The 18,376-nt window shown below is 64.2% G+C and overlaps 1 protein-coding gene across 2 annotated transcripts in view; it reads left to right on the forward strand.

Moving 5' to 3' along the window:
• The window catches only part of INPP5A (inositol polyphosphate-5-phosphatase A), a 158,668-nt gene that overhangs the window by 136,027 nt on the left and 4,265 nt on the right, over positions 1-18,376 (forward strand). For both annotated transcript variants that reach the window (XM_070470516.1, XM_070470517.1), the window contains exons 10-13: positions 5,595-5,690; positions 7,401-7,475; positions 11,414-11,487; positions 17,820-17,931. In XM_070470516.1, the coding sequence (XP_070326617.1) occupies positions 5,595-5,690; positions 7,401-7,475; positions 11,414-11,487; positions 17,820-17,931 (357 nt within the window). The remainder of the gene's footprint in view (positions 1-5,594; positions 5,691-7,400; positions 7,476-11,413; positions 11,488-17,819; positions 17,932-18,376) is intronic.

The following is an 18,376-nucleotide window of genomic DNA, read 5'->3' on the forward strand; positions in this document are numbered from 1 at the left end:
CCCATGGCCTCCTGGCCCTGGCTGTCCCTACGACCAGGGCAGGGCGGCTTCCCATGCGGCCGGGAGGGGCCTCACCCCTGGTCGTCAGCCAGGCTGGCCCTTTGCAAGGCCCCATGAACCCACCCAGCCTGTCTCTGCATATTCTTACTTCTCTGGTTAAATTTATTCTCTGGAACTCAGGGAGGGCCTAGGAGGCTGACATTTTTCTGCAAACGAGAGGCCGGCAGAGGACAGGGCCCAGTCCGTCCCAGGAGGCCCCGGGGCATCCTGCTTGGTTACAGAAGAAGGTGGTGAGGGTCTCGCTCTCTCGCCTAGCCTGTCCTGCCCCCCAACGGCCCCGCAGGCCCAAGCCCTGCTGTCTGGGGAAGGCCGTACCAGGTGTGTGGCAGGCCCCCGGCCAGACCCACAGCCGCCCAGTCCTGCTGGACACGAGCCCGAGCTGCTCCCTTCCAGAAAGATTGGCCGCGCTCCCCTGGTTTGCCCCGCCGGCCGCGTGCGGGCACTGTCCCCTCGCTGTGGGCGGGTAGGGCTTCGGCGAGCATCTTGGGGCAGAGATGAAAGGGTCTTTATGGGGGCTGTTGTTCTCTTGAACGCTGACAACACAGAACAAAGAGGGCGCGGGTGCCTCTGATGTGGGCACGGCCGCACGGCGGGGCCTCTGCGAACAGACCAGTGGCTCCCGCCCGTGGGGTCCGTGGCTTTGGGCCCTCCGAGTCTGAGGCTCTAGGCACTCGAGAGATGTCCCTCCTCCCAGGGCCCAGGGCCCAGGTCCCTGCCAGGAAAATCTCTGAAAAGTTGGTGTTCACTGTGAGGGTCAGAGTGTGTGGAGTGGGGGTGTGAGGGGAGTGGCTCCCTCCAGACGCAGGGCGACCCTTGCTAGGTGCTCTCCGGTGAGGACCCCGCATGGGCGCTGCTCGGCCTCCCATCTCTGGCCGGTCTGGGATGGTACCCTCCGTCTGTCGGTCAGGCCGCCGGGCTCGGATAGCCAGGGGTTTGTCAACAGAGGCCATCCCCGCGGGCGGGATCCCTGCCAGGCCCCTCCTGTGGCCTCACACCCCGGCCCGCAGCTGGAGGCCAGTGGGGAGTGTCGCGTCCCTGTTCTCGGGGTGCCTGCTCGGGGCCCCTCGTCCTGCAGCTGAGCGGTGGACGCAGCTCAGTGACACCGGTCTTCACAGCGTGAGTCCCCCCCCCGCCCGCCAGAGACCGCGATGTGGCCCAGCCCCCTGGCCACAGACCCCCTGCCCCGGCCCCGCCAGCACGGTGGCCTCCTGGGCCTCCGGCCGGCCCGGCCACCCAGAAGGCCCAGAGCCAGAGCAGGGCCAGGCGCACCAGGGCTCTGGCCTCCCATGTGTCATTGTGTGCCGTGCTCTGCATCCACGTGCACGTGTGCGCGTACGTGTGATGGGAAAGGAGACTGAAAGGACGTCTGCGGACGCTGGCAGCCAGGACCCGGGCCCTCCCTCGGGGGCGAGGCTGCTCCGGTTCCCTGACCCGCGGGGCCGCTGGCCGTCAGTGTCTGGGGCTTTGCGCTCCGTGACGCGTCAGTGCCCAGCATCGGGCCCAGAGCCCCCACAGGCTGACTTGTGAGTGGGGCGCATGGGGTGGCCTTCACCCTTCACCCTGAGAGGCAGGTCTGGGCGGCAGTCTCGTGGGGAAGCAGGGACTAGTCCTCCAGAGCCCAGTCCCACGTGAGCAGCCCGAGCCCGGGGCCTCCGAGAAGGCCGCGTGTGCACACCCGTGTCCTGGGCTGGAGGCGGATGGGGGCTGGGCGCAACCAGGCCGCTCAGACCTGAGAGGAACACGGAACCTCGTCCAAGGTCTGGGCCTCTCCAGCCTCACTCTCTGCACCTGCAGTGCTGCCCAGAGCGAGGCTGCTGTCCTTTCCCAGGTGGGGCAGGACGGGCCTCCCTGCGGAGGGGTCCCCGGATGCCAGTGGCCGTGCGTGGGTGGGCAGCCGACGGTCCTCACGCTGCAGGCACCGCGTTTAGATCCCGCGGGATGGGCTTCCTGTCCGAGCTGTCTCCGGCAGCCCCTCGCGCTGGCCCTGGGGCATGCTGGCTGCTGGAGGGGGGACGGCGGCCACAGCCAGTTGGCCTCTTTGTGCCCCGGCCTTGTCTCCGATTTCACGCTATCACAGGGTCCGCATGTTTCCTGCGTGAGGTTGTCAGGGGATGAAAGCCCTGGCGCGAGGCGCATGGAGGCCACCAGCGGGCCCCATGGCCAGCCTCCCCCCGCCCCGGCCCCCGCCTGTGAGTGTTCCGAAGGGCCGGCCTGCAGCAGGGACCTGCGCTTTCTTCAAACCAGCTCCTTCCTCTTCCCCGGGAAAGAAGGAGATCCGTCCCTCAGAGGCTGAAACGGGCTGGAGGGGCTCGCCCGCCCTCCGCAGGGCTGAAGATGGGGCGGGATGGGGCCGGCCCGCATTCCCTGGACGCACGGCTCCATTTCGGGCAGTGGACGGGCCCCAGCTTGGTGGACCTGCGTCTAGTCCATGGGCCACAGAGTGCGGCTGGCCTCCCGGGGGGCCGCCGGCTGTCATTCCCGCGGGTCCACATCCGGGGGAGGCACCCGAGGCCCTGCGGGGCTGGGCGTCACAACTTCAGGAAGCTGCTGTCTGGTAACTTCATTTGAAGGCCAGTTTACTTCCCATTTGATGGGAAAAAAGTTAATCCCCAAAGGTCTTAGAAGCTGAGTGATCTGGGCAGGGGTGAGGGTGCCATGGGTGCACCTCCCACACTCTTGATGGGGAGAGGCCTCCACCAGTGGCGGGCGGGCCCCACCGTGAGGGTGCTGGACCCCATGGGCACCTAGCCCCTGTCCGCAGTGAGAGCATCCCCACACACCGTGTCCTTAGGGTCACACATCAGCAGAGAAGGCGCGAAGAAGGAGCCGAAGCCGGGCTGCCTCTGGGGCCAGACTACTTGGGGGCTCATCTGGTTCGTTTGAGCCCTTGCCCCATCGGGGGGGGGGGGGGCAGTCACACCCCACCCCCCACCCCCCGCTGAGCCTGAACCAGCCTCCCTCTGAGCACCCCGACACATCGGGACCCCAGACAGTGATCCCACTCGCTCTCCTGAGGCCGCCGCCCAGGCCTGACGGGGCCCCATGCCCGGGCGCAGGCCTGGTGGGGGCGCTGAGCTCAGAAAGCACAGGGTGGATCTGCACAGAGACTGTGGTGCCCCCACATCGGGTTCCAGGAGGGGCGCCGCTTGGCTGCTGGTCGCCTGGCTGTGCCCAGCTGTCCCGGAGACCCGGGTGCTCCGCGGAGGCTCCCAGAAGCCGGGAACGTGGGGCCTGGGGGGTCTGGTTGCAGGAAGGGCGCCCCTGGCTCTAATACCCGGTCTGGTCAGGACAGGTCAGGGGCGAAAGCGTCCTGTGAGCCCAGCCCCCTCGCGGGCGGCCCTGTGGGGCCTGGGGCGGGTGAGCGCCCTGGTCTCGGCCTGCGCGGGGCCCCTACCAGGCTCCCTGCTCTGTTAGCTCTGTCAGTCTCCCCGACACCCCCAGGCGTGCCCCCCCATGCACGCTGTGTGTTCTGGATGCCAACCGCAGATGCCCGCCTGCCTAACCTCTTCAGGTCCTTTGGAAACTTGGGGTGCAGAGGACCCCCTCCTGCGGTCCAGTGTGCTGGATGCAGACAGAAGCAGGGTCTGCAGAATCACAGCCATAACTGGTCTAAAACTTGGCAGGACGTCGTAAACACAGACTGAGACAATGTTTTAACACGCGCTGTCTCTTGGCATGCACACGTGAGAGCCTCGCCACTTTTCCTGACCGCCTAGAGACCCCGTGCTTGTAGCAGCTGGTGTGCCTCCAACCTCTGCACACCAAAGCTCACTGCACTCTTCCCAAGAGACGCTTCTCGACCCAGAACACAGACCCCCCCAGGTCAGGCCTTACTCTGACCAGGACGCTCCTGACCAGCTTCCTGGCTGACCCCGGGGCGGCGGCCCCCATCCTCGGGCGTGGGGTTGGCTGTCCACCCCTCGGCCCCTCGTCTGACAGAGATCAGAGCAGGTTCTGTAAGGCCACACTCACGGGCTCACTTCCTGGGGCCCGAGGGGCTCCGCCTGCACTGAACTTCGGACCCGGGGGTGGGAGGCCGCGTTTGTGCCAGGGAAGGGGAGCAGGCCAGCCACGCAGGAAGAACACCACAGGCTGCCTTTCCAGCCCCGCCGTCCTGGGGGCCCTTACAGCGCCCATCCTTGGCAGCAGCTGCATCGCCAAATTCCAAGCGAAAAGCCCGGGGCCCCGAGTGCCAGTCAGACATCCTCGCGTCACCCTCCGGGGCCTCCGCGCGGCTACTGATAACGAAATAAACCTCAGATGGTTCTTCAAAAACAGCATTTGGGGAATTTTTTTCTCCTTTGAAAAGAGGAAAATGCCTCTGTAAAGGGAGCCGGAAAGGCCCTGCCCTGGGCTTTCTGCTCGAGCGGTCACGGCTGCAGCTGAAAGGGGCGGGTGTGGGAGCGGCCGAGTGCGAGGGGCCGGCCAGGCAGATGTGTATCCGCTGGGAGCCCGTGCGAGGGGGAGCGATAAAGCGGTTTTTTTAAGAAGTTTGCAGCAGCCGCCTTTGGGCGAAGACTATGCGTTTCTTCTGAGTAAGCCGTCTGCCGGCACCGGGCCTCCCCATTCACCGCTCTTAAGCCCCTTAGCACATTAGCATCTGGATGGCGCGGCCTCCTCGCGGGCTGGCGGGCGCGCCCAGGCGGGGTTGCTGGGGCCCTTGTTCTAATCCGGCTGTTTGAAGGCGGCCAGACTGATTTGTGACACATGAGTCCAAAAGCCACTTCGGGGGCTTGACCTGATTAGCTGTGTGTGCCCTGAATGCCAATGCCTGCCCCCCGACAGTGCCGGCCACCCGGGCCTGAGCCCCGCGCTCCACCCCAAGGTGACCCCACGGGCTCCTCGGGTGAAAGGGTTTCTTCAAGTCAACATCAGTTGTTCTGTTGCGGCACTCTTGTCTTCTTTATCTTTTTCATAAAAACCATGGAAAAAAAAAACAAAACCAGTTCCACTGAGGTATAACTTACACACAGAGCAAAGTCCGGTTCTGGCCCCTGGCCCCCGCGGCCTCTCTGTGTGGACCCTGCGGACGGACAGTTCCGAGGGAGCTGCGTGGCCCCGGGTCCTCGCCAATACGTCTCCGAGCCTAGCCATCTCTCAGCCCCTCCCAAGCGGTTCTTTGTCTCCACTGCACCCGGGTCTGGCCAGTGCTGCCCTGCACCCCCGGCCAGGCTCTGGCTTCGTCCTGACTTTGGACCCCGTTTACCTTCCTGCTGTGGCCTGTCCTGGCCCCACGCTCAGGGTGGGGCAGGACCAGGTGTACCGCTGGGAGGCCGGGCCCCTCCCTTCCCCTCCCCCCATGGCCTCTTCTTCCTTGACACCCTCCAGGTCCTGCCTGGCTGCCCTTCACCGTCGTGGCCGTGGGGGCCTCCTGGGCCTCTGGGTCCACAGAGCAGCCTGGACGGAGGGCAGAGGGGCCGGCCAGGCGGTCGGGAAGAGTGAGCCCCCAATCCAGCTGGACAGTGAGGGCAGAGGAACCGGGTCGGGCGGCCAGGCGGCAGGTCTCCGACCGAGTTCCTCCGTGTCTTTCCCAGACTCTCTGCACAAAGGCCACGATGCAGACCGTCCGGGCCGCGGACACCAACGAAGTCGTGAAGCTGATATTCCGCGAGTCAGACAACGACCGGAAGGTGGGCGCAGAGGGTGCGGCAGGCGCCCTGGGGAGGCCCCCTGCTCTGAGCCCCCCTCCTCCCGTGGCCCCGCCCTGGAGAGGGCCCCCGGCTCTGAGCCACCCCCACCATGGCCCCGCCCTGGGGAGGCCCCCTGCTCTGAGCCCCCCTCCTCCCGTGGCCTTACCCTGGAGAGGGCCCCCTGCTCTGAGCCCCCCTCCTCCCGTGGCCTTACCCTGGAGAGGGCCCCCTGCTCTGAGCCCCCCTCCTCCCGTGGCCCCGCCCTGGAGAGGGCCCCCGGCTCTGAGCCACCCCCACCATAGCCCCGCCCTGGAGAGGGCCCCCTGCTCTGAGCCCCCCTCCTCCCGTGGCCCTACCCTGGAGAGGGCCCCCTGCTCTGAGCCCCCCTCCTCCCGTGGCCTTACCCTGGAGAGGGCCCCCTGCTCTGAGCCCCCCTCCTCCCGTGGCCTTACCCTGGAGAGGGCCCCCTGCTCTGAGCCCTCCTCCTCCCGTGGCCTTACCCTGGAGAGGGCCCCCTGCTCTGAGCCCCCCTCCTCCCGTGGCCTTACCCTGGAGAGGGCCCCCTGCTCTGAGCCACCCCCACCATGGCCCCGCCCTGGGGAGGGCCCCCTGCTCTGAGCCACCCCCACCATGGCCCCGCCCTGGGGAGGGCCCCCTGCTCTGAGCCACCCCCACCATGGCCCCGCCCTGGGGAGGGCCCCCTGCTCTGAGCCCCCCCTCCCGTGGCCCCGCCCTGGGGAGGGCCCCCTGCTCTGAGCCCCCTCCTCCCGTGGCCCCGCCCTGGAGAGGGCCCCCTGCTCTGAGCCCCGCACACCTCCTTGTGGCCCCGCCCTGGGGATGGGCCCGCTGCTCTGAGCCCCGCACACCTCCTTGTGGCCCCGCCCTGGGGATGGGCTCCAGGCCCTGAGCCCCGCCCACCTCCTTGCGGCCCCGCCCTGGGGATGGGCCCCCTGCTCTGAGCCCCCGCACACCTCCCGTGGCCCCGCCCTGGGGATGGGCTCCCTGCTCTGAGCCCCGCACACCTCCCATGGCCCCGCCCTGGGGATGGGCCCCCTGCTCTGAGTCCCGCACACCTCCCGTGGCCCCGCCCTGGGGATGGGCTCCCTGCTCTGACGCCCCGCCCACCTCCTTGCGGCCCCGCCCTGGGGATGGGCTCCCTGCTCTGACGCCCCGCCCACCTCCTTGCGGCCCCGCCCTGGGGAGGGGCCCCCTGCTCTGACGCCCCGCCCACCTCCTTGCGGCCCCGCCCTGGGGATGGGCTCCCTGCTCTGAGCCCCGCCCACCTCCTTGCGGCCCCGCCCTGGGGAGGGGCCCCTGCTCTGACGCCCCGCCCACCTCCTTGCGGCCCCGCCCTGGGGAGGGGCTCCATGCTCTGAGCCCCGCCCACCTCCTTGCGGCCCCGCCCTGGGGAGGGGCTCCTGTTCTGAGCCCCGCCCACCTCCTTGCGGCCCCGCCCTGGGGATGGGCTCCCTGCTCTGACGCCCCGCCCACCTCCTTGCGGCCCCGCCCTGGGGATGGGCTCCCTGCTCTGACGCCCCGCCCACCTCCTTGCGGCCCCGCCCTGGGGATGGGCTCCCTGCTCTGAGCCCCGCCCACCTCCTTGCGGCCCCGCCCTGGGGAGGGGCCCCCTGCTCTGACGCCCCGCCCACCTCCTTGCGGCCCCGCCCTGGGGAGGGGCTCCCTGCTCTGACGCTCCGCCCCCCACGACAGGTGATGCTCCAGCTGGAGAAGAAGCTCTTTGACTACGTCAACCAGGAGGTTTTCCGGGACGACAACGGCACTGCGGTGAGTGCCGACCCCGGGCCTCCCCTCACCTCTGGCTGGGCCCTGACGGGTGTGCCTCCTGCCTCTGGCTAGGCTGCAGCCACCTGCCTCACTGTCTTTGACAGTCAGCATGGCCCTTGGCACTGGGGACCCCCCAGGTGAGAGGCAGAGCGCTGACAGCTTTGGATGCAGACCCTCTGTTCAGGGCCCACCCGCCGAGGCCTGGGCTTCCTTTGGAAAGAGGAGAGACCATCTTGAGAATTTGAGGGGCATCCCGTGCCACCAACACCCGTGTGTGTGTAGTGAAGCTATACCGCAGTCCCCATTTTTAGCTCCCAATTACCCCACCAAGACCACTGTGACCTCTCAGGGACGTCTTTATCCCAGAGGCCAGAGCCGTGCCGGGATTCAGGCCCCGTCTGTCCCTCCGCCCCGGCTCAGGCCTCCATGCTCCGGGCACCCTGGGCGGCCGGGCCACCTGCGGGGTCTGGGCACCACCTCTGCATTGCGTCTCCTCAGGCCCCGTGGGGGCTCCGCGCCTCCCCAAGCAGGGTCCACCATCTGCAGGTGCCCAGAGGAGGGCACGTCTGTCTGGATGGGGGCTGTCCAGCTGTCTGGCAGACCCTGCCAGTCTCGAGCCCCTGCACAGAGCCCCCCACCCTGCCTGCCTGCCCGCCCTCCCCTGGGAAACCCCTGTCACCAGCCGGGACCCCTCATCTCTCCTGTCCATTGGCTTTGGGGCCTGGACTCTCCACCACCTGAGTCTAACCCCACCCCCGGCCCCCACCCCTCCTCCCGGCCTCCTTCCTGCACCCCAGCCCCTCCGTTCCCTCCCAGCCTGGAGGTCAGCCAGGCCCAGTCACATGGCCATCTCCTCAGGCCCAGGTTTGAGCCCGCCTCCGCCGCCGCATGGTGCACCCCGGCCCCAGGCGCTCCCGAGCCGCCCCTGCCGCTTCCACCCGCCTGGTATCCTTGGACACTCGGCCCACGGCCCGTGCACAGCTGGCTCCTCGGGGACCCTCAGGTCCCGGGGAGGTGGGCTCCTCCTGTGTCCCACATCGTGGGGGATGAGCAGAGGGAAGGCGCCCCTGGGCCCAGAGCCCCCGCTGGCCTCCCTGGGAAGCGTATGCCTGGGAAGCGTATCACCACCTGGAAACAACAGACACTGCCTTAGATGTAATTTTTATTTCCGTATTAATTTACTCTGTGAAACTGTGCTCTTTCAATGTGGAGGAAAATTAATTTGAATATCTGGGAGAAGTTTGAGTCTGCCCCTCAGATGAAGGACGTGGTGGAGTTGAAGCAGAGATGAGGCCTCCCCGAGGGTTTCTGGGGGCCCTGGGCCCCCTGGGCGGGTCAGGAAGCTCGGGGGTGGAGGCCTCGTGCCTCCCAGTGAAGGGCTGGCTACACGGTAACCGCGGCCCCCTGCAGGAGGCGGGCGTGCAGAGCCCCAGGGCCTCCGGACAAGCGCTCACCTTCAGGGTGAGACGCCCATCAGGATGGATGTGCAGCTCAGCTGTGGTCCCGGGTCCATCGCATCCTTGATCAACCACTGGTCTTGTTCCCGCCTGACAGAAATTTAATTCAAGCTGGCTCTGAAAATAATTATTGTATTTTAAGAGTAGTAATCATTGGCCGGGACATGATTGAATGTGTCCATGCCTATTGACTTTTTCTATGATTTATAGCTTTGTTTAGTCGATATTCCCATCGAAATTGTATAATTAATTATAAGTGTGGCTGTCAGGGTGGCAGGATGGAGTGCCCTGGTGAGGATTTGGAGAGATTAAATTCTCCACGGCTGTCCCAGGGCAGGCGCGGGAGTGTTCCCGGCGCTCGGCCTGTTGGATAGAGATGTTTGCTGTGTGTGTAGCACCTGCTCCGGCTCCGCCGCATCGATTTTCCGGCCTCTTCCCTTCATCAGCGCCGCAGAGGAAGGCGCACGGCCGGACGGCGCCTGACAGATACGGCCGGCCGGCCGACCGCTTCATCATTGTCCACACACGCCCCGCGCTGATCCTCACTTTGTAATCAAGAAGAATGTTTAAGATACATGTGAAATTGGTTATCAGGCTGTGAAAAATCTCAAAGAGATACAGATTACCATTTCAACAGAAATGCAGCATCATTCCTGAAACGGTGTGCTGGCCTCCCGCGGAGGTGAGGCAGGGAGCCCTGAAGACCGCAGGGACACCGCAAGCAGGAAGCCCTCCACGGAAGCGAGAATCCAAGAGGTCGAACCACGGAGTGCTTGATAAAAATTCTGAGACTATAAAGCAAACAGGAAAGAATCAGGAACATAAACACCGTACGCTGAAAAATCCAAAAATCCAGGCAGATGAAGACACATAAGCGGCTCTCGCAGCAGCCAGGGATGGGAGAGTCTGCCCGGGGGAGCGGAGTGTCCGGACAGACGGAGCGCCGGGCATGGGGCTTGTGCGGCAGGTCGTGGGCGGGACACGAGAGGGACGCTTGGAGCTGGCGGGGGTGGAAGGCGCGGTCCTCAAGAGCTCGGGGCGTCCAGAGCAGGACACCAAATGCCAATACTGAGAGCAACCCCAGCGCCAGACCACCCCCCCTCCCCCCACGGAAGGATGCTGGCAGCGGGCCTCTGGGGGCAATGAGCCAAAGATGCTGGCGGGCTCCGTGGGGGTCAGGGCCGTCCTCCTCCTGAGCTGAGAAGGCCAAGCATTCACGCTTGGGAGGCTGTGGATGACATGCTTGCCACCGCCCTGTGGGGGTGCATCCTGCGCCACGCACACGTGTGTGCAAACCTGTGTAAACTCAGAGCTGGTCCCGGCCCCATGTGCATGATTCGCCCTCCCTGCAGGCTTGTTCCCCAGCCCAGGCACCCTGAGACACTGACTCCGGAACCTTCCAGGAGCTGTTTGGCCCCGGTTGCTCCCTGGTGGTGGGGGCCGGAGGCTGCTTGCACCTGGGAGCTGAGAGGCCCTGGCCCTGTGCCCCCACCCCCTCACAGCCCCCGCCCTGTGCCTCTCCTCCCCCCAAACCCTCTCTGCACCCCACTTCTGGCCCTGCACCCCTAGGCCCCCAGCAGGGCCATGATGGGTGCCGAGTGGGGCGAGGCTTGCCGCCGGTGCCTCTTAGCGGCAGACGTGGGCTCACGGTGGCAGCCGTGGACCCAGCCTCCAGCCTCACCAGGCCGGGTCAGGGCTTGGTGGCCACTGGGATCAGGCAGCTGTGTCTGAAGCGTCCTGTTTGTGCAGAAGGAGCCTCGGTCCCCTCCCCAACCCCCGTAATCACCCCCAGGAGCTCCTGCCGGGAGGTGTTCGGCCTGCTTCCCTCTGACCCACCCGAGGGGAGTGGCCCGGCTGAGGGCTGGCTTGCTGCCCGCGGGCTCGGTATGTGGCTCAGGTCGACCCTGGCTCCCAGGGTTGCTGGGCACGTGGCCTGCGGATTGCAGGGCTGAGGGCGCGGGAGGAGAGGGGACGGTGTGGCCTCGGGCCTGTGGGATGCCACGCTCCCACGCGCTGCCGAGGGCGTAAGCGGTGACCACGTGCCCAGGGCACGCGTGGCTGCAGGCCCTGCCTACTGGAGGTGCAGCGCCCGTGGGTGTGGCTCTGAGGAGCCCGTCAGGCCAGTCCCAGTTGCGGTCCTCCCGGTGAGGCCCGCGCGCGAGAGTTTGGCTCCACTGGGGCAGGACAGCATCCCCGCTGCTGGACTCGGCCTTCGGGCGAGGGCACCTCAGAGCGACTTCAGCGTGGCCGTGGCTGCACCCTGCGCGCTCAGTGGGGCGAAGCGGCCCCGGCCGCTCAGCGCCGGGCCTCACCCCGGGGCCCGCAGGACCGTCCGGCCACACGCCTGGCGGCCCTCACTCACTGCCCGGGTGGTGTGCAGGGCAGGTGCTGGGGTCGGAAGTCACGGTGTCCCTGCCCAGGCTGCCCGGTGCCCCCAGGGACGCAAGCCCAAGCAACCCTTGTCTTCTTTCTTTCCCTCAGCTCTTAGAATTCGACAAAGAGCTGTCTGTGTTTAAGGACAGACTGTATGAACTGGACATCTCGTTCCCTCCCAGGTAAGGACCGTCCACTCGCTGGCGTGCAGGTAACCTCCCTTCCACGCTTCCGTGCCCCCCATGCCTCCTCCCGCCCCCCCCAGCCTGGAGAGCGTGGCAGGGGCCTGCTCTCCTGGGTGCCGACACGGCCTCCCAGAGGAGCCTACGAGGGGCCGCTGAGGCAGCTCCAAGCTCTGGATCTCTCTGGGGCCGTTGGGACGCAGGTGTTGGTTCTGTCGTTCTCGGGTAGGTGAGCTTTTGTGGTGTTTTGTTCTGGTGTTTATGGAATCTTGAAATCCGCAGCAATAGCAGCCTGCTCCTTCCTGACCTGCCCGGGGCTGCAGAGGGGCAGGGTGGGGGTGCGGGGAAAGACAGCCGGTTACGAAACGGCCCAGGACCCTCGGCCCGCTCAGCCGCCCATCTGCAGGACACGGACGCCCCCCACGGCTGCTCCCCCCGCCTCTGTCCTTTTATAGATTCCAAGTGGGAATTCTTACCCCTTGGGAGAAAATGGGCCTTGGGCAGGTTCAGGGCATCGTCCTCAGGGAGCAGGGCTGCTGGGAGCTGCTGCGGGTGGGGCTGAGAGAACCGTCTGCCCCCACCAAGTCTGTGCCAGGCCTCGAGGGAGGCAAACACGTCGGATCCGCGTCACAGGTCCTCCTGACTCCCCGTGGAGCTCAGCCTTCTTCCCGAGTCTCAGTCCAGACATCAGACGTCCACTGGACCCAGGACTCCCTGTGAGTCCAGACTGGCTGAGATGGCGGGGCACCTGCCGCTCACTGTCGGTGCTCCGATGCCCGGGAGCCGGTGGCTCGGCAGCTGGGACCAAGCAGGCGGCCTTAGCCGCGTGTCCAGGAGCTGCCCCGCCGCATCATCCCTGGGCTGTAACGCTACTGAAACAACTAAGTGTGTGGTGACACACGCCGCCAAGGCCCGCTGGAAGCCATGGCCGTGCTGAGGGACTGGTTTCCCCTGCTGTCCGGGGGTGGTGCAGGGGTCCCAGGCGTCTCTCCCACTTGATCAGGGTGCACATGGGCTGTGGCCCGGCCAGGAGGAGGACCTGTGGGCGTCTGCGTCCCGAGCAGCCCTGTCTGTGAGCTTCTCAAACCCCGCAGCCTGGATGCTCAGCCAGGCACAGAGCGCAGAAGGCGTGGGGGGACGGACCCGCCAGGAGCCCCAGGACCTTGTGGTCCGAGGGACGAGCCCCCATCCCCCGGGCAGCAGAGAGGCATGTCAGGGCTGGGAGGGACCAGTTGGCCTGCACAGACCTCGGGGTTCAGCCAGGCCCCAGGGGTGGGCTCTGGGAAGGGGCGTGGCCCCCAGGAGGGGCGTGGCCTGGCCCGTGAGATCCTGTCGGATCATTGGGGGTGGGGATGCTTTGGTGCCACGTGGAACTCCCACACGGGAGGGCGGTGCCCGGGCTGTGGGCACCCGGAGATCACCTGCCCTCTGGGTCTCACCTGCCTCAGGCCTGATGGGCTCATGCGGCAGGAAAACAGCCTGAGACGTCCTGCCCTCGTCCTGGAACCATGGACGTCCTGTGACCTAGCCGGCGTGTTAGGGCCGTGCCAGCTCTCCAAGGACGGTGTCCCCTCCCTGCAAGCAGAGACCTTTCTCTGGCTGGAGGTGGGGCCGCCCCCTGAGGGGAGGGACAGGGGGCAGGGGCCACTGGGACGGCCATCGGTCAAGGGGTCAGACTTTCTCCGTTTAACTGGGAAGTAGCATTTCAGGTTCTCTAAGCTGGGAAAGGTCACGGTTTACAGATTAAGACGTGGGCTCCCTGAGCTGAGGGTCCCCGCTCACAGCCCCTGACCTCCCAGCCTGCATGCAAGGACCGAGTCTCCAAGGCAGGGCCACCCACCCCCCGCCACCCCACAGGTCATCAACCCCTCCCTCGCTTCCCAGGTCACGGCCCCTCCCCCATAGCCCAGGTCACGGCCCCTCCCCCACTGCCCAGGTCACCCACCCCTCCCTCACTGCCCAGGTCATTCCCCCTTCCCCACCCCCTTATCATCCCCTCCCCGACCACCCACCTTCCCTCCTCCAGTGCCTGGTCACACCCATCCCCTCCATTTTGTTCCCTCATGTTTAAAACCATGTTCCTGACCATTGGGTGGCACTCACAGCCCCATGTCTGGAGAGCTGTCCCAACACTGGGAACGTGTCAGCAGAAGCAGCTGCGGGGACGTGGTTAGAAACGGTGGCCACTTGGTACCCAGATGTGTTCTCTGACTACCAGAAAATAAGTGATCCCAGGAGAGCTGCCTGTGTGTGTGCAGGCGTGAGCTCCCATGCACACGAGTGTAGGGTGTGTGCACAGAGGATCGTGCATGGGTGTATTCACTGTGTGCACTATGTCAGCAAGCACGTGTGCCTGATGTGGCCCCGCATGGGTGTGAGTGCATGTGTGTGCAGTATGTACTTGTGTGGGTGTCTGTGCAGGATACATGTGGCCGGGTTATAGACTAATCGCATGTCTCTATGCAGTGCATAGGTCTGCATGTGTGTATATGGTATCCATAGTGCACGGGCGTGGGTGTGCACAGGTGTGAGTATATGTACATGGTGTGGATGCACGTGTGTATGCAGACATGGTTACACAGGCACAGGTGTGGGTACGTGGGTATGTGTGCAGGGGTGCATGCAGCGTGTCTTATGGGTGTGGGGTGTGTATGTACATGTCCGTGTGTACGTGTATACATGGGCTTGTGTGTGGTGTGTGCGTGTGAATACATGAGTGTGTACAGGTGTGCATTGCATAGGTGTGTGTGTGTGTGTGCATGAGCTCCGTGTGCACATGTACATGGTATGCTCACATATGAGCAGACAGGTATTGGCATGTGTGTAGATTTTTATGTGGGGTGTGTGAATGATGTGTTCATGAGTTTTTGTGCATGTGGTACAAAACTCATGTGTGTATGTGTATACATGTGTGTTTCCTGGGTGTATGGCTAGGGTGCGTACCTGGGTGAGTGTGTTGCCTGGGTGCATGTGTACCTGGGTGGGTGTGTACCTGGGTACATTTGTACCTGGGTGAGTGTGTTGCCTGGGTGGATGTGTACCTGGGTGGGTGTGTACCTGGGTACGTGTGTACCTGGGTGAGTGTGTTGCCTGGGCGTGTATCTGGTGAATGTGTGCCTGGGTGGGTGTGTACCTGGGTGGGTGTGTACCTGGGTACGTGTGTACCTGGGTGCATGTGTACCTGGGTGGGTGTGTACCTGGGTGGATGTGTACCTGGGTGGGTGTGTACCTGGGTACATGTGTACCTGGGTGAGTGTGTTGCCTGGGTGGATGTGTACCTGGGTGGGTGTGTACCTGGGTATGTGTGTACCTGGGTGAGTGTGTTGCCTGGGCGTGTATCTGGTGAATGTGTGCCTGGGTGGGTGTGTACCTGGGTGGATGTGTACCTGGGTACGTGTGTACCTGGGTGAGTGTGTTGCCAGGCCATGTATCTGGTGAATGTGTGCCTGGGTGGCTGTGTACCTGGGTGGGTGTGTACCTGGGTGAGTGTGTTGCCTGGGTGGCTGTGTACCTGGGTGGGTGTGTACCTGGGTGAGTGTGTTGCCTGGGCATGTACCTGGGTGGGTGTGTACCTGGGTGGGTGTGTTCCTAGGTGGGTGTGTACCTGGGTGCGTGTGTTCCTCGGTGCGTGTGTTCCTGGGTGTGTGTGTTCCTGGGTGCATGTGTACCTGGTGGGTGTGTTCCTGGGTGCGTGTGTACCTGGGTGGGTGTGTTCCTGGGTGGGTGTGTTCCTGGGTGGGTGTGTTCCTGGGTGCGTGTGTACCTGGGTGCGTGTGTACCTGGGTGGGTGTGTTCCTAGGTGGGTGTGTACCTGGGTGCGTGTGTTCCTCGGTGCGTGTGTTCCTGGGTGCGTGTGTTCCTGGGTGTGTGTGTTCCTGGGTGCGTGTGTACCTGGGTGGGTGTGTTCCTGGGTGCGTGTGTACCTGGGTGGGTGTGTTCCTGGGTGGGTATGTACCTGGGTGCGTGTGTTCCTCGGTGCGTGTGTTCCTGGGTGCATGTGTTCCTGGGTGGGTGTGTTCCTGGGTGTGTGTGTACCTGGGTGGGTGTGTTCCTGGGTGCGTGTGTACCTGGATGTGTGTGTTCCTGGTTGCGTGTGTACCTGGGTGCGTGTGTTCCTGGGTGCATGTGTACCTGGTGGGTGTGCTGCCAGGTGTGCGGGGATTTCCTCGGGCACATCTGCCAGCTCAGGGCGTCCTGGGCCTGGGCTCTACCATGCTGCCCTCTGTGGTTAAAAGGCAGAACCTCCTGGCTCTGTTGGTTCTGTTGTGGCTGAACCCTGGGGGATCTGTCCAGAAGCAGCACTGGCCAGGGAGGGAGACCACGTCTTGGTTTGTCCACGTGGCCTCAGTCACAGAGAAGAGCCACGCCAGCTCCGCTCCACACTCCCCAGGCCGCGTCATCCTCATGACTGTTCTGTGAAAACAGTCCTTCCTCCCACTTCAGCCAGGTGGTCAGGACAGAGGCTCTTGGGCTCCAGGGCTGCAGGCTCTCGGCATTTGTGGAGACGGCCTGTGCTCCACTGGCTGCCCAGCTTCGGCATCTCCTGGGGGCAGAGGCTGGTGGACAGTGTCCGCCTGAGAGACAGTGGCCACCTGAGGGCATCCAGCCTGTCAACCAGGGAATCATGCACCGTTGGCACTGCTGGTGCCAGCAGGCAGGAGCTGCTGTGACAGCAGGGGCACTGGGTGGCATTCTCTGGCTGGCACACCTGGTTATCAGCGCCTCTACCTCTGCCTTCATCATCCCAGCAGTGAGCACACTCCACATGGCTTGCAATGCCAATGCTCGCACTGGCATTGGCTTGCAAACAAGGATCAAAGTGTGAGTGAGATAGCCTAGCGAGCTCTCCCACCGAGGTGCGGCAGCAGCTTCCCGTGACATGGAAGGCTCTCCTCGCCCCCACGCAGCCCTGCCCTGACCCCTGCCCTCGGGACAGCCCCTTCCAAACCTCCCTTCCCTGAGGTCTGAGGGTCCCACCTTCCACGTGCTCCCCACTCCTCCCACCGACTCCTAAACCGGGTCTCACAGGCTCGAGATCCAGTCCAGGAATCATTCCCATGGCTTTGCCTGTGCGGTGTGGGGCGGGGCCCTGCCAGCACCGTGACAACAGCAGGTAGCATGTCTGTGTAGCCACGAGCACAGAGATTACCGTCCAGCCCCCAACAGGGTCTTGGGCCCCTGGGGGTCCACCCATCACAGCCAAGAACTCCCCAAACCTAAAGTAACCAAAACGCCTCCAACAGTGGATAGATGTTTGCTGCTGAAACGGGTCTGGGAGCAAACAGGAAGCAGGGTCCCGGGCAGCTGGCTGTGGTCAGACGCCCGGGCTGGGAGTGGGCTGCTGAGCCCCCTGCGTGGGGCTCTGCCCAGGAGTGTGCCTCGGGGCGACTGTGACCAACACACTGGGCAGACGCACTTGTCCTGGCTCCGCCCAGGCGGAGTGTCTAACTCTCCACAGGGACTCATCCCTTCCTAAGTATGGACGAGTGCTCCACGTGGGGAGAGATGCTTTTACAGGACAAATTATTATGGAAAAAGCTCCAGGGTTCACTTTTGTGAAAAACAAAAACGCATTTAACACAGGGACAGCATGCATCGCGCAGATGAGGCCAGCAGGGGCTGCCTCCCTGCAGCGGACAGGTCCACCTTTGTGTTAAAGGTCAGGGAGTGCTTCTTGGACTCCTCCATGGTCCCTGATTCAGAGTCGGACCATGTGTAGGTTCTTGTCTGTAATGATAAATATAAAATGGTGATTGAGGGCAGGAGAAGGGGACAACAGAGGATCAGATGGTTGGACGGCATCACTGACTCAATGGACATGGGTTTGGGTGGACTCCGGGAGTTGGTGATGGACAGGGAGGCCTGGTGTGCTGCAGTTCATGGGGTCACAAAGAGTCAGACATGACTGAATGACTGAACTGAACTGAAAATGGTGATATTTGACCAAGAAGGCTGTGTGCCTGGCCTGGTGCTTAGGAGGGGACCAGGACGTTTGTCCAGCTGGTCCAGGCCTCCCACACACAGGGGCACAGGACACATGCTGAGGGCAAAGGAGCGGGTCAGCCAGCCGTCCATAGACATCCTGCAGGTTTGTGCTTTAGGCTGCGTCCAGAAGCAAAGCCAAGTTGAGAAGACGAGCCATGTACGTGGGGGGATTTATCTGAATGCCGGGAGGGACAGTGTGGGACTCGGTTCTGGAAGCTTCTGTCGCCTCTCTGTCCCCCGGACAGGCTGGGCCTTTCTGAGGTGCGGGCTGCGGGGCCTCCCCGGCGTGGAGGGGCTGGAGGGGAGCCGGCGGGCGGCTGCTGACCGCGCCTGTCCTGTATCCCCAGCTACCCATACAGCGAGGACTGCAGCCAGGGCCGGCAGTACATGAACACCCGCTGCCCCGCCTGGTGTGACCGCGTCCTCATGTCCCCGTCCGCCAAGGAGCTGATCCTCAGGGTGAGTGAGGCCTGGAGGGCCGCTGGCGGGGCGGGCTGGCTGGGGGGCGGGCCCGGCCTGGGGGCTCCCTCCTGCCGCCGGCTGGGATGCAGCCCAGGTTCTGGGGTCAAAACTGCGCAAACGGGAGTCAGGAGTCTTTGCAGTTTATTGCATGCTCGGAGAAGTCAGTGGGCTCTTGTCCTCGAAAGAGCTCCTGAGCTGTGAAGTCGTCCTATTTCCTTCAGTTGTAAATCTGAGCTGAGTCACAGGAACGCGGGGGACTGGAGGCTGCGTGCAGTGCTGGGGCGGGGGCGGGGCAGGGGCTCCAGTTCCCGTAGCCTCTCCATTCCTGGGGTTTTCAGTGTCCGCGTTTAACACAAAAGGACTGCTCTCAAGAATCAATATCTGCACTGGTTTTGTCAACCCCATCAGTGAAAAAATACCATAATGAAGTGCATTGATTCAT

This window comes from Odocoileus virginianus, chromosome 7, assembly GCF_023699985.2.
Source record: "Odocoileus virginianus isolate 20LAN1187 ecotype Illinois chromosome 7, Ovbor_1.2, whole genome shotgun sequence".
Taxonomy (NCBI): Eukaryota; Metazoa; Chordata; class Mammalia; order Artiodactyla; family Cervidae; genus Odocoileus; species Odocoileus virginianus.